We start from the raw sequence: 14,359 nt of genomic DNA, 5'->3' as shown, positions 1-14,359 counted from the left end.
AAAAAGCCAATTATCCTGAATATTCAGATGGCCACTCGCATTTAAAGAATGTATTTTTTGTGTGAACTATACCTTTATCCGAGAGCACAAACTACTTCAGTGCGAAGATTGTGTCGTCATCCTCGTGTTCTCAGATGACAACAGATCTAATTCTGGTTTCTGAATGTGGAACTTTGCAAAAATGTACCTTAAAAAAACTTAACATGCTTCTTGTGCTTTTAGCATTCTGTGCTTTATTAAAACTTAACTTTCATGGTGAATTCTTTCTGTATGTCTAGACCTCATTTGCTTTCAATTAATCAATAAAAAACCCTCACTCTTACTTTACTGTTAATGTATCCACTTATTTCATTGGCTGTGTTATCAGTAAAATAAGAAATGTGACAAGTTGTGCATTCATGATTTTATTCACTACAATGGCACCACAACATAATCCTGAAATGTTAAGCTAATAGCATGTTCAACAGCTTTACAAATATTTATTTTTTTGGTTTGAAAAAAATGAGTCACTTGTGTAAAAATTCTTCATTACATTCAGGAGGAGTTGCTATGCAGCTGTTAATCACTTCTGCTGGCATCCTATGGCACTGAAGTAACAACACCACCACAAAGTCTCTGATAACATCAGAGTTCAATTACAAAACAACACCATAATTTATTTGAAGACACTTAAGGAGAAACATTTCATGGGTCAGCCCATCAGGTCCGTGTTAGTTTGTCCGCGGGCATAAATCCTGCATCTCCAAGAGTCCTGAGGGCCACCCTACCGCTGGGGCGGATGGTAAGCCATGTGATGCTGCCATTATTCAAACCCATGCGTAACCAGCCCTCTGGAGGAAACTGAAGAGCCCTGAGGAATAAAGAATATGATAAGTGTTACCAATATCTACTTTTTTCTTTTCTTTTTAAAAAATTGGATCGTGCAATTCCTTAACTAATATCTTGATTTTTTTAAACTACTTTTTGTCAGTTATTCAGAGGATAAACTGAAGCTCAGTCAAACAGATCTAAGGGAATAGGAAAAGTGTTCTTCAGTCAGTGACTTTAGGACTGGGACAGAACATCAATACATCAATATACCACAAGGCCTCCTCTTGTAACGCATCAATACACTGGCGCCAAATCTCTTCCTGCTAACAGATTCCCCCACCTTAACAGAGGTCCACAGTTGTTGCAGTGGAGCTTATCAGATAAGTGAGGGTTAACTAAGCAAATGTTAACCAATTTCCAGTGAAGAAGAAAAGCTCAGGGGTAAAACGTCTTGCAGTGTATTGTGTAATCTCAGTATCATGTCAGCATGGGCAATATCTTATGCAGTGGTGGGGAATAATTATTGGATCCCTTGCTAAATTTGAAAGTCTGCCGCCCCCCCCCCCAAAAAGTCTATAACTTTTATGATAATTTACTCTTTTATAGAGAAAAATGTATACAAAGAATAAAGAAAAAGGAGGGATTTTGTTCCACTCCTCTTTACAGAAACTTTGTAAATGCTTTACGTTTCTTGGCTGCTGCTTGGCAACTCAAAGCTTCAGCTCAGATTTTCTACAGTGCTGAGATCGGGAGACTGGCTAGGCCACTCCCTAATCTTTATAGCCCCTTTTCCATTATACCTACTCGGATCGACTCGCCACAGTTTTCAGGGTTTTCCAGGTGATCCGAGCAGGTACTAAAATGTAACGTCAGACGACATGCCACTGATTGACTGGTCGGTAGCAGGCGCTTCCTTGTTGCTATGCCGGTATGTTTTGGAGCATCGTTACGCTGGAAGACTGATTCACAACCCATCTTCAATATTCTGACTGAGGGAAGAACACTATCATCCAAAATTTTATAGTACAAGGCCCTGACTATTTGCCCCACGATGCAGTGAAATCTTCCTGTACCCTTAGCAGAAAACCAGCACTAAAGCATGTTTCCTTATAAATTCATTTGCATGTCATTAAATGAAATAACTTTTTTAATGAGAGCACAATGACACAAGTGAAGCACAAATTAGAAATCCTATGTGAAATGGCTTGAATACATCGATTAGCGAAGCAAAGAGCAACAAGTCTGGCCTCAGCTGAGCAGCGACAGCACAAACCTGCAGACAAAATAACGGATGACATTGGCATGACACACGATGATCTCGTAGCTGTCCTCCTTCTGTTTGGGGTCAGCCCGGTGGATGTAGCGGCGGAAGGCTGCCTCAATGCGAGCTCCATCTTCGTGGTACTGCTGGAGGACAGTAGAAAGGTTGAAAGCCACCTTTGTCACATAAAAGGGTTCTGTATGAACCCCAAAGCAGAGTCAATGCATGTGTGCATTGTAGGAATACATGAAGAGTTTTATTCCAAAAAGAAGCCCACTATGTGGCAGATGTAACAAACGCTAGATCAGGGGTCTCGAACTCCAGTCCTCGAGGGCCGCTGTCCTGAAGCTTTTCATGTGTCCCTGTTGCAACACCCCTGATTACAATCTGTAGGTCATTAGCAAGACTCTATAGACCTTAACTGCATGCTGTGGTGGTGATTCAGCCATTGGATTCATGTTACAGCAGCTCATGAGTGAATGAACACGGTGCAATAAAAGTACTTTTAGAAGTATATTTTTCCCAAACACTTACATTAACTTAAATTTACTTGAGTAGGGTTAGGGGTTGCCACTTCAGCATGCAGTCAAGTTCTATGCTCTTGCTAACTTTACTCAGGCGTGTTGCAACAGGAACACATGGAAAAGCTTCAGGACAGCAGCCCTCGAGGACTGGAGTTCGAGACCCCTGCGCTAGATCAATACATGAAACTGCTGCAGCAGCACTCCGGTCTCTAAAGAAATGCAATAGCTTATCTTTACTTTCACATTAAAAATCCATCTTTATAGGATTGTTCCTTTGTCAACAGTTACCAGCTTGTTTAAAGCATGTGAATATATACATAATGACACAAAACCAGACTGAACAGCTTCAAGACTCCTCATTTCCAATATTTTGGAAATTAACTCTTTTCATGATTCATTCCTATGCCAGTGCACTGATGTATTGGTTGACTTTCGCACCCGCAAGCCTCAACAAGCACTTGACAGGACAACTGCACAGACACGTGGGCAACAAAGTTACCTTAGGTATCAGCAAATCCGGGGGAAAAAAAGAAAGAAAGAATATCAAACCTACAGCCACTCCAGAGATGGAATGGGCTGTAGGTTCTCTCACCACAGCGTCAGGCTTCCAGTGAGTGACAGGTGGAACCGGTTCAATAGGCGCACCTTCTCGCAGCAAGTCACATCTCACCAAGTCCACTCCTGGACCCACAGGGACACAAGACAACTTCAAGTTTAGAACTTTTAAATGTAACTTTTTAAGAATCTACCAAACTTGAGTTTGTGGTTGGCTGTGTTGCCTTTTCTAGTTACCTGGGAGGTATTTACTGATTATATTTGCTGTCTCCGTGGCCCTGGTCATGCTGGAGTGGATTAACACGTCATACTTCAATCCAAGTGCAGCCAACCTTTGGCCAGTCAGCTCGGCCTGTTCACGGCCTGCGGATGGAGAGACACTGATCATTCCAACAATGCTCTGTCAGAAACAAGGAAAATCTGGGGGTTGCGGGGTATGAGCAAAACAAACAGCCCCAGCACTCACCAAGGCTACCTCCCAGCATTACTTTGCATGCAGGCTGCCTATTACGTTTCCTGTGGATAAAAACAAGAACGACTAACCTAAAGGAGTGAGGATCTTCTCCTTGTCACTATTCCCGCTCAAGTTGTACTGGGAGTGTCTGATGAGGAGGATGTTGCGTGTAGCTTTCGGTTTGCTGTTGTTCTGCTCCGAGGTGGGGTCTTCGGTCGCATTCTCCTTCTTCTTCCCGTTGGTCAGAGCAGATGGATCTCTCCTGGTCAAAGTTCAAGCGTAGTGATTTTGAGATTAGAAGTGGCTTACTGTCTCACGTGGTTAAGGTGAGAGCTGGAAAAGTGGGTTAACGTAACTGACTTTAAATCTGCTTGGGAATAACACCCACGCCTGACCGACTTTTAAAGAGTTAAAAAACAACAACACTTTTTTGGCCATCGGCAATGCAAGAGGACTTTAACGGTGTCATAAGTCATTATGCTCATGTCTTTCATTCGGGAAACACCTCGACTGCCAAGTTATGGTGATGCCTGCTTCAGTCCGTTACATAGCAGCTTGGTCCCGTTTGGTATGACGTTCAATATAAAGGTAGAAAAGTGGATGAAATATAACGGTGGCAGCCACGTCAGAACAAACAGCGGGTCACGGCACAACACATGTACGTTAACTTACTTGTCCCAGTTGAAGTCCCAGGCGTGTCCGGTCGGGGTTGGCGTGTGGCTGGCAGGGGTAAACGCCGGCTGGGCAGCTTGAAGGACGGCGAATCTCGACCACCGACTGACCCTCTCTCCGCCCTGCTCTCCAAAAAACCCGCTGGAGTCGGCGGCTGCGGCAGCGAAAACCAAGACTGCGGAGCCTCCAGCGAAGCCGCAAATAAGTTTCAAAGTTTTCCTGAATGACATCCCGCGAGCCGCAGAACAAGGAAACTAATGCTAGCTAATTAGCTGTGCTTAACAGTCGCGCTATTAACAAAGTGCACCCCGCCTCTGCTGTTGTTAAACGGGTCTTTGACTTCTAATTCCAACTTTACAGCAAGGAACAGAAAAAATATCCAATATGTTCTCTAAGCGCAACTACCTGCTGAGCTCCGGCTGTTGGACGGATACTAAAAATACAGTCGATACAAGCGAAAGCAGACTAATCAGTTTCCTCTAAACTTTACGGTGTCCCACATGAGCCAAAACAGTCAGCCTTCGCTCTCCCGCTTGAAATATGGGATTTTGTCGCGTGAGGGCGCACAGCTCCCTAACTTCGCAGTAAGGTCCACAGCTTGGGCATTTTGTGCTCCGTTGAATGAAGAGGCTCTGTGAACTCCATTCATTCTGCACCATTTCACTATAAAATCATCGTAGGAGCCGCACATAATTTCCTCCCTTACAAGAGCTCGCTCCTGCCTATCGTCAGTGCTGAGGGAAAAATAATAAGGATGCTGAATTTAAGAGTGGAAGCTGAGTCGTTGGACAAATCAGTTCTGACTGCTGGGTGTTGTGTGCGTGCTCGGAGCTAAGCGGAGCAGTATTTAAACATTTAAGAAATAGGCGTGTTACACATGACTGTTGCACATACGGGTGAGAGCCACCTGCACCGTGCAGCTAAGCAGCGTCCTCTCCCTAAACTTTAACACACGGGTTTGCATTAAATTAATGAAAGATACAGCAGATTGAGGTGAAGCGTGAGCGTTTTCGAGGAAAGCGGATTTTACTGCGTATCAGCAAAATCTCGTGGGTGAAAAAAAAAATGATGAGAAAGAATTTGCGCAAATATGTTTCCTTGCAATTGGTTCTGATTAAGACGCTTGCCGGGTTTGCACCGAGGCTCCACCTTTTCGAGCGGTTCAGTGACCTCAGCAGTGGGCTGGATTGTAAGGGTGGGATTTCCAGGCTTTCACAGGCTCTGTGTATTACTGCCTCTGTCTCAGGATCTATGCAGCTTCAGCGATAGCGAGCACGGACTGCGTGTACCTTTCACGGCCATAGAGAGGCACATTCACACACCACACTGGAGCTCCCTTTTCTTCTTCTTCTCTACATGCGACTCCAATCGGAATAAATAATTAAGGAATGTGGAAATTACAGAATGCCCAACAGCGTTGGAAAGAGATTTAAACCCACCAAATACATCCCAGTGTCCACTGCTGCCACACTCCTGGTGGGATCGACCACTTTATTTTTCGTTTTCACGTAAGTTTGCACATTGCTTCCTCTTGATCTCATTCGTGTGTGCAGGGATTTTTTTTCTTTCCTTCTTTCTCTTTTTTTCCTTTTACAAACTGTGCGCTTCCCTCAGCTCAGATTGACACGGACACAGGGTGGATAGGGGCTGGAAGTTTGCACGGGTGGATAGAGTCACATAGGTGGGATAAGTGGGTTTTATAAAGACAATCCCCTACTGCTGAGATGCAATGAAAAAAGCAGCTCTCTGTGCAACCTCGGACACGCCATTCAGCTGCAAAGCCTGCAAGGCAAACTTCCAATGAGCCTTGCAAGTTTAACAGGGCTAATGATCGTGGAGGAGACCGCGGTTTAGGCCGCAAACACTTCCCTTTAAAGAAAAGCCAGAGGCAGTTATTGACACATATTTTTTTTTTTAATGGTTGCAGTGGATCAGCGGTAAAAACAGTGATAAGAGGTACAGAAAAGAAAGTGTAGTCATGCAGCAGTGGGGCTCGTTACATCTACCGTTAATGCGTCCTGCATCCACACTCACACAGGTTTTCCTTTAGGAGAAACTGGAGGTATGGGCTAAAAAAGAAGGCACAGTAAAATCAGTTTTCCAGAATTTTTCCATGGTTTCATGGAAGCTGACAGTGGTTCATCTGCTACATTATCACCTTGTCTGTCAATGATCACCCCACCCTGGAAAAGGAATGTCCCATACTCCCTACATCTGGAAGTCAAAACTGATGCTGTAAGAAGCTCCGATAAGAGCAGGGAGAGTGGTGTGTCTCTGAATCACCATCCCTCCCTCATTCATTCCCCCTCAAGTGGTAAGCCTCAGGCGAATGGATTATCAATGGAATCAGCATCACGCTCCATCTCACATCTGCAAAATACCCCGAGGGCGTGGGTTTGAAATTCATTTTGGGGACCTCTGACCTATAGAGGGATAGCTTGCCCAGCTTCCATCTTGGATGGTCTGCTAAAGAGTAAAAAACTGCTGAATGGGATTCCTCACCCTTCAGCAGAGGGAGGTTTTGCTGTATGCCACAGCTGCCAATAGGAGACACGCTGGCTGTAGAGATGATTCATTCAGCAGCATTAGAACTGATTTCAGTTTAGACATACAAATGTAGCCTTTTCACATTAAAACTGCACAGGATGCTTTTTCTTTTTTCTTTTTCGGTCTTCGCAGTGTGAATTGCTTGTGTCCACCTGGACAGTACATGCTTCATCTGCACCCTGAGTGGTTTTTGCTCTCTCTCTCTCTCTCTTGCTGTCAGGTCATTGGCTGAGACTAAAGGAAACATATGGTGCTTGTGGGCTGTGTCATTAAAAATCCCAACTCTGCCTGGTGTACTGTCTGGGGCTTTGCATAAACAAATGGTCTGATTTACAAGTCCTGAAACAGAGTCAGTGTTTTGTGATTTCATATGAGAAATCAGAATGTCCCCCTCCAACAGATCTTTTAAGAGCATTATTAGTCCGTCTTTTGCTGGGGTTCATGTCACTCTATACTTTAAGGTTTACCCCTAGCAGATGGTTAAAGGGTGAGGATTAGGCTTTACTTTATGTTACCTTCATTTGCCAGGAAAAGGCCCTAAGAATTGACTCGTGTATAATGGAACCCCCCTGGGGAGCGGTACACGTCCAAACTAGGCCATGCCTCCTCATTCTCAGACACACACAGAGTCCATTATTTCATTATTTTGAATTCAGTCTAGCCTTGCGAAAAGACACGCTTCTAGTTTTTATCTAATGCATATTTACGGACTCCAAAGTGCAAACATCCATAAACTACAGCAGTCTGGAGTTAAAACTTAAGAACTACATCAGTCCCTGATGCACACATGTAGATGCAGCTAGCCAGGGACACAAATCTTTTTTTATTCCCGGGCCTCAGTGAGCTAAAGGTCTTACTGCTGCCAGCAAACCGCTTGGTGTCATATGGGCAACTGGAGTGTCCGTGGTGTGTTACTGTGTTTGGCTTACTGACGCCTGACAGTTTGTGTTTCCCACTGAGACTGAATTAGAACATGTTAGTACAGAATTATTTATACAGCCTCACACCATGACCACGACTCATCACAAAAAATACTGGCAATAAATTAGGATTTTTAGTCACGGTTTAGCCATCGCATCATCGTCATCATCGCAGCCTAATCTGTGGTGCTTAGTCCTGTTACTGTGTCTAAACGTGTCCCAGCTTTGTATGGCTGTACCTTTTCAGTATTTTTTCAGTCTAATCACTGACCTTGACCATATGCCATATGGATGTCCTGGAAATAAGACTGTTAGTTTCCAAGTCTAATAGTTAACATGTTAGAGCAGGCGTGGAGATGTGTTGAAAAACAGGCGTTGATCGTCTGGACGAGGCTTACGCTCTGCAGTGCTTGCCGTGTGGAGGTGATTTATGAGAGAGGTGGTCAGTAGTGATGGTTGGAGGCTGAACATCACCGGGATTGAGACCAGAGCTGCACACTAATCTTCAAATTCCACACATTTCCTCTTTTTCGCCGTTGTTTCAGTGAATCCAACTTCATTCTCTACCTGCTGAATGCTTGTGTTTCATTAAGAGGTGCTTGTGAAGATTTTTAAGGGTATTTTTGACATGGTGGCGAAGAGAGTGCAGATTAGTCTATAGAGGGTCTAGAAAGGGCTAGAAGGAGGAAAGGAAAAGCACACTACTGCAGCACGTTCATGGATAGAGCCTGGTCTGTGTGGCTTATCTTTGTGGAAGTCACAAATCCACAACAGTAGCAGGACAGATTTAAAGTTCTTCAGTTTTTCTACAATCCAAGGGTTGGTGGGGCTGCTCCGACTTCCCCAGAGAGAAATCCAAGTTGAGGGGGCATTCCAACAAAAATTCCAACTGGGAACTCAAAGATCCTGACTTCTGAATTAATGTGGAACACATCATTAAGCCAGCCTCAAAGTTGAGATTAGTCTAACTAAGGACACGCCCACTCTACAGTGCTAATGGTTAGCTTGCATGTCATGATTCGAGTTTCTGAATTTACCTGACATATCATGGTCTCTTGCAGCTACAATGTAGTTAGTCTGTTCCTTCAATTTAAAAAATGTAAACTGGCACAGACATTATTTAAGGAGAAGATGTGGCACTCAAACAATCTTGAAGGATCTAGGAGAGAATTCAGAAATACTAAAGACCCACCATCCCAAAGATCCAATCAGCATTAATCACCCGTCATCTCGTGATATTATGAAACTGTGACCGTGCATTGTAAAACTAAAACTTGCGGGAAAAGTCTTGCACGCCTTATATTTGCCACAAATTTGTTTGCCTTTTAAAGCCATTTCTAAAAGCTATTTTCGCCTGCTTCCTCACCACAAGGGGGCGCCACAGTGGGTAGCTTTGCTTGATTGACGTGGCAGAGTTTTAACTTGAGGCCCTTTCTGACATGAACCCGCTTCACTATGGAGTCGTGCACGTTTAATGTCCCAGTGATCACTGAAGTGAAAATGACTGGTGTCCTCCCATTGATAGGCTGCGTGCTTCAACCCAACTAACTGGATCCAATCCAAGATCGCTGCTGAGTTTCGGGAAACTTTGGTTCTGTTTCATCAGGTGTTTCAGCTTTTCTGTGTAACACTGAATCACTGAAAGCACAACTGAATGTTTCCATCATGAATGTTTCCTCCACCTCATCCTGGGTGTGTTTTCTGTCTGCTCAGTTGCTGCTGTCTGTTTTTTCGAGGGGATCAGTAAAATAACTTGTAATCATTAATGTTTCACCGCTTTGTATTCGTGTTTGTTGGAGCTCATTTGCCTTCCTTGCGTGTGACCTTACTGGCTTCGAGGCGAAGTGGGTTTGACTGTAGTTAAATCAACTCTTGGTCTTGTCTTGTTTGTGCTCGGTTGCCAGACTATCTTGGCCTGCTTTAAATATTGCTCATATGACGCTGGGACTGATTTGGGTTTAGTTTGTTTATTTAAATAGACGATCGAGGACACTTGGTCAAGTTCGAGCTGTCTCAAGGGCAGAGCATGTCTCAGAAGAAGGAAACTACCCGCTGGCCTAATGGCTCTTTCCATGTCTGCGCTTATGAACAAGCATCTATCAAATCTTAAAAACTAGAGAAGCTAAGCCTCCCTGATGTGTACTTCACAACATGGTTGCACATTTGAGCCCAGTGAGCTTTTGCAAAAATGTTCCCTGATTCCCACAGGAGTAGCAGATTTCAACTTGTAAGTCAAGTTCATCAGGATCCATCTTCAGCTACTTTCTACTGAAAAAAACTTTCTTGATTTCTCCTGCCTGCAGCTTAGCCTGGTGCTCCGACCTCACAGGGAAGGGCTCACCTTCTTTACAAGTCCTACCCTAACCCCTGGGTCCTGCCCGTATTCGGTGAACTATTCTGTCCTCGCACGCTATCTCTGCTTTAGGTTTCAGTCCCTCAGCCCAGCTGGATAAGACGCAATCTTGTCCTCGTGTTACACAGAGGATGAAACTTTGATAATCTTAACAACGCTAAAAGCAGCTGCAAGACGTGCAGACTCCCCGGGTCTTAAACATCCCCTCGGCCTATTCATAAAGTCCATGCGGTGCAGTCTCGTGGTTTGTAGAGAGCTGCTGTAAAAGCAGTAGCAGATCAGTTCAGTGTGGCTTTGTCTGATTAGATAACACTGTAATTTCCTCTGTAGGTCCTCATCTATCAGCACCTTGGAGTGAGGGCTTGGAGATTGACAGGTGCAGTGCAGGGCTGTGTCACATCCGCTCTCAGAAGGTAGTTAGGGTGACAGAAGGGGCCACATTTCACTTAAATTAATTTTTAAAGAGTAAAATAAAACTCACCTGAGACGTCTCTCCTCACATTACACTCTGATAGCTTGTAACAGTATGTCTTTAGTCCGTGTGGTAGCTTGTGATTAACTATCATTCTTATTGTGGTCTATGGTTTACCACATGGCATTTTTCCCAGCCGGGAATATTATTACAGATTGACCAGTTTCCTACTTCTGCAGCTCCCCACAGCCTCAAAGCGGCTGCAGCAGCTACTCCACATGGAAGTCAAAAGATAGTCCCTTTTTTCCTGAAACACCAGACTTAAGTCAGAGTGAAGGACTGTGTTGACTGGGAAGTATTTACACTTGCAAACAGCCGTGGCCCTGTGTGATGTCCCCACACCCTAAATGTCTTCATTTGATGGAAAAAAAAGAGAGAAAAGAATCAAAACTCCTTTGAAAGGCTGCGTCTTTGATGCCGTCATGGAGCTTCAGCCTGAGATCATTTCTATTTAAGTCCAACAGCTTTGTTATTTATTTATTTTCATCTGTATGTGGCAGAAACTAAACTGCAGTGGCTCATATTAGCTCATTACAGCCACACTGGTTTTGGTGAATGTGCTCTTTGTTTCAAGGGAGAATGTAAACGGTGTGCAACAGCACTTGTTGTAAAAAAATAAAAAAAATTAAGTGTTATTTAGGTCGGCGAGACTGTGCTGGTGTCCACAGAGTATCAATTACTTTCTTCGTCATTAGCATTTGTAATTTGCCCCACATAATTTTATTTTTAATGGTTCATGGTTATTGTGCCTACAAAAGTCAGTAGGAATGTAAGTGAGATCGAGCTTGGCGCGGTTGTTGCACCTGTCACGACTTTGATCTATTGCATAGGTTTTGTGCATCGTGTTGAGCGTAAATGCGAGCAGAGCTTGGATGGACCGCCGGTGCTTCTCTGCTCGACGCTCAGTTGCCACTCCATCACCTGAATCTGGACGCCATCTCTAAAATATTTTCAGCTGCTGACAATAACAGGACCATCAATGTGACTTTCAGATGTACATCTTGATCTGATAACGGTCAAAATGAGCAGGAATCTTAAGACCAGCTCAGCTGTGTTTGTCTCGAGCACAAAACTGCACAATTTTCACAGTGCAGGCTCTAAGCAAGGTTGAGAACCACACTTGATTTTCTATTTCATGTGACATTCCAGTTTGTTTGACAAAGGAAAACTATTTAAAACACGGTGGGCACTGGTTTTTATTGTCAGTGGAAACTATACTGCAGTTGTTTCAAAATGAAAGTGCACTGAATTCTCCTTTTTATCAAACTGGATTTTTAGTTTTTTCAGTTTGTTTGTATTTTTATCTGAATGTATGTGACCCTGAAGGTGCAGGTGGACAAGAAGAGAGCTGTAGCACTGCCCTGCAAAGTATTCATCTCACACGTTTCTTTTGTCGTGGAATGAATATGCTGATAGTTACTGAGGGAGTTCTGCCTTACAATTAGCAAACAGCTACAACCAAGATACCCCCCCACACCCTCCACACAAACATAAACCAGTGCTTTCCTCTGTGGCAGGGAAACATCATATATCTGCCATGTCTGTCAAGCCAAGCTATGTTCAGCTGTGTTGTCCCCTCAAAGTAATGTTAGTTGTTTCTCGTTAGGGACACTGTACCACGAGTCTTTGAGCAACTGACCACTCTGCGCGTCACACAAACGGATCAAGTTAAGCTTTAGAGTGAGGGTGGGCTTTTGTGATTTGGGCCAGCTTTGCAATAAGTTTTGTTGTGTATTTATTTAAGCTTGTTAAACAGCATTAAAGAACTCAAAATACAGTTTAATTCAGCTCTTTAAAAGCTTTGTGTTGACTTTTTTTATTATTAGTTTGGTTTGCCATCAAAGTTTAAGCACCTTAATCTGTAGAGGGAGGTGTTTTTCATAAAATACATGCTCCTAGATTTCCTAACACATGGTGAGCTCCAATCTTTGTTCTTTAAATCAGGCCAAACTCTGAACTCGTGGGCATTTATTTGATTTTCTCATGTAGTCTTTTATATAAAATGTTTGAATCACACAAATGTAACACGGCATGAAAACGAGTGAGGGAGCGCCTTTAAGTTTTCCAGATCAATATGGTTGGATGGAACTTTTTAGATTCTTCTTGCTTCCCACCGCAGCTCGTGACTTTTTTCTTCCTCCGTGTCTATTTAAAGTGCCTTTGGTTTCTCTGAAGCAGTAACTTTGTGGAGCCAAAAAGAGTAAATTGTGCCTTGTGATGCCGTAGTTGAGCTAAATGGATCCATGTGGACTCGGCGCACAGCAGTGTGTGGGCGAAAAGTGCGGGAAAGTGCACTGAGGTGCTCTCAGAGTTTGCTGTGTGCTTCTGTGCCCTCCCACCAGCTGAACAAGCCCAGGCCTCCTGGAAAGTCTCCTCTCGGGGAACATGTGGGATCAATTTAGACCTCCAGCCTCTCCCTCCTCGGGTTTCTCCACCCTGTTTTCCCCTCCTGTTGTTTTGTCAGGGAGAGAGACCTTGACTCTTAATAACTCACAGCAGAACTTTGCATCTTAACACGCTAGACACAACAGCTTTCTGAGAAAGTGTAGTGAGCTGAGGCACCTGGTGTGTAACGGTTCACGTCTAATACATCTGGGGAGCTCAGCCGATAGGCTCCATTATTATGCCGCTTTGCCACCTATAAAAATCTGTTGAAATAAGTTGCCACAGCCAAAAAGACCAGATATCATTTCTATGCATATCTGTGTAAAGACCACTTCACACATCTACTTAAAGCTAGTGCAGAAGTTTGATGTAATTTCTTATTGCTTATTTGAAACTATTCTAAAATAGGAGACAGGATGTGAATGTGGAAGGTGTTACTTTTATCTTTCATCTACAGATAATTATCTCAACTTTTCACTTTCAAAGCCCCACCATAAGCTTCTTGCGCTACAGTTATGCTGTGTAGTTCACTTTCACTGCTCTTGTCAGGGTTGTTTCCACACACAGCGGGGAGCTGTTAGTAAAACATTTTAATGCCCGCTGCTGTAAACCGCCTGCGTAGCACCGAGCAACCAACTAAGTCGAGCTTTTAGCACCCCTGGATCTGGTAATGAGAGAGAAAAAATGGTCCGGGAGCATGCTGGATGCTGGATTCGCACGTGCAAGGTTGACAGAAAAATAAATCCTAATGTTGTAGCAGCTTGTGAACAAGTATCCCATCATATCAGCTTAAAAGATGACAGTGTGTCGGTGTAGCGTGATTTTTGTGTTACAGCCAGCCAGTTTTACAACAAAAAAAATCAGAGGAAGATTATTATTTTTCCTCCTCGTCCTCCTCGTCCTTGGATGTGCATACATGGAAGACAGAAGCAGGAAGAGCAGCAGCCAGACCACAGCACAGAACTATAGCTGGACATTGATATGACATTGAGGCAGCTAGACTTGAGTTGGGTTGCAAAGTGGTTTGCAGCAGTTCAGTTTAGATCAGCTGAGCAGCACTGGAGCTTGAATTTTCTGCCTTCCTGCCTGAACTAAGGTAATCCCAGATCTAATGCATAAACTTGCACTTGTACTCATTCACTCTTGTCTCTGACGCTGTCAGTCTTGAGCCATGATCACCTGTGCGAAGCTTGTGTACATTCCCTTTGTAGCTCGCCACAGAGGCAGCGTTGTCCTGCCATGTCTGTCACATGCTCTTATTTCACACCACTCTGGGCAGTTCATACACAGGTAGCATTCGATTCATATTTCATGTCCAAAATGCATTTGCAAGCATATAAAAGTGTCCTTGTTCAGAAAGACCTGTAAACAAAAAATTACAAGCCTGGCATAAAAAATGAATGTCA

The 14,359-nt window shown here is 43.7% G+C and overlaps 2 protein-coding genes across 3 annotated transcripts in view; one reads left to right on the top strand and one right to left on the bottom strand.

Annotated features, from left to right (window-relative positions):
- Positions 1–233: 233 nt before the first annotated feature.
- Positions 234–5,098, bottom strand: pgam5 (PGAM family member 5, serine/threonine protein phosphatase, mitochondrial). 2 transcript variants are annotated; one of them, XM_086313232.1, is made up of 6 exons: positions 4,277–5,098; positions 3,694–3,866; positions 3,388–3,513; positions 3,188–3,276; positions 2,084–2,217; positions 234–850 (listed from the first exon to the last, which is right to left on the bottom strand). In XM_086313232.1, the coding sequence occupies exons 1-6, from the start codon at positions 4,504–4,506 to the stop codon at positions 700–702; spliced, it is 903 nt and encodes a 300-aa protein (XP_086169358.1). In that variant the 5' UTR covers positions 4,507–5,098; the 3' UTR covers positions 234–699. The 2 variants fall into 2 exon arrangements, with proteins under 2 accessions (XP_086169358.1, XP_086169359.1); XM_086313233.1 differs by having other exon boundaries at positions 2,084–2,214.
- Positions 5,099–5,369: 271 nt separating this feature from the next.
- The window catches only part of zdhhc8b (zDHHC palmitoyltransferase 8b), a 62,676-nt gene continuing 53,686 nt past the window's right edge, over positions 5,370–14,359 (top strand). Inside the window, exon 1 of the mRNA XM_086313231.1 lies at positions 5,370–5,784. Within this exon, the coding sequence (XP_086169357.1) occupies positions 5,681–5,784 (104 nt within the window). The 5' untranslated portion in view covers positions 5,370–5,680. The remainder of the gene's footprint in view (positions 5,785–14,359) is intronic.

Source organism: Aulonocara sp. 'chitande type north' Nkhata Bay, linkage group LG12 (genome assembly GCF_057382095.1).
Source record: "Aulonocara sp. 'chitande type north' Nkhata Bay isolate Kocher_YH1m ecotype deep benthic linkage group LG12, A_spYH_male_GT1.1, whole genome shotgun sequence".
In the NCBI taxonomy this organism is placed as follows: Eukaryota; Metazoa; Chordata; class Actinopteri; order Cichliformes; family Cichlidae; genus Aulonocara; species Aulonocara sp. 'chitande type north' Nkhata Bay.
This window is presented reverse-complemented; position numbering and strand designations above follow the sequence as displayed.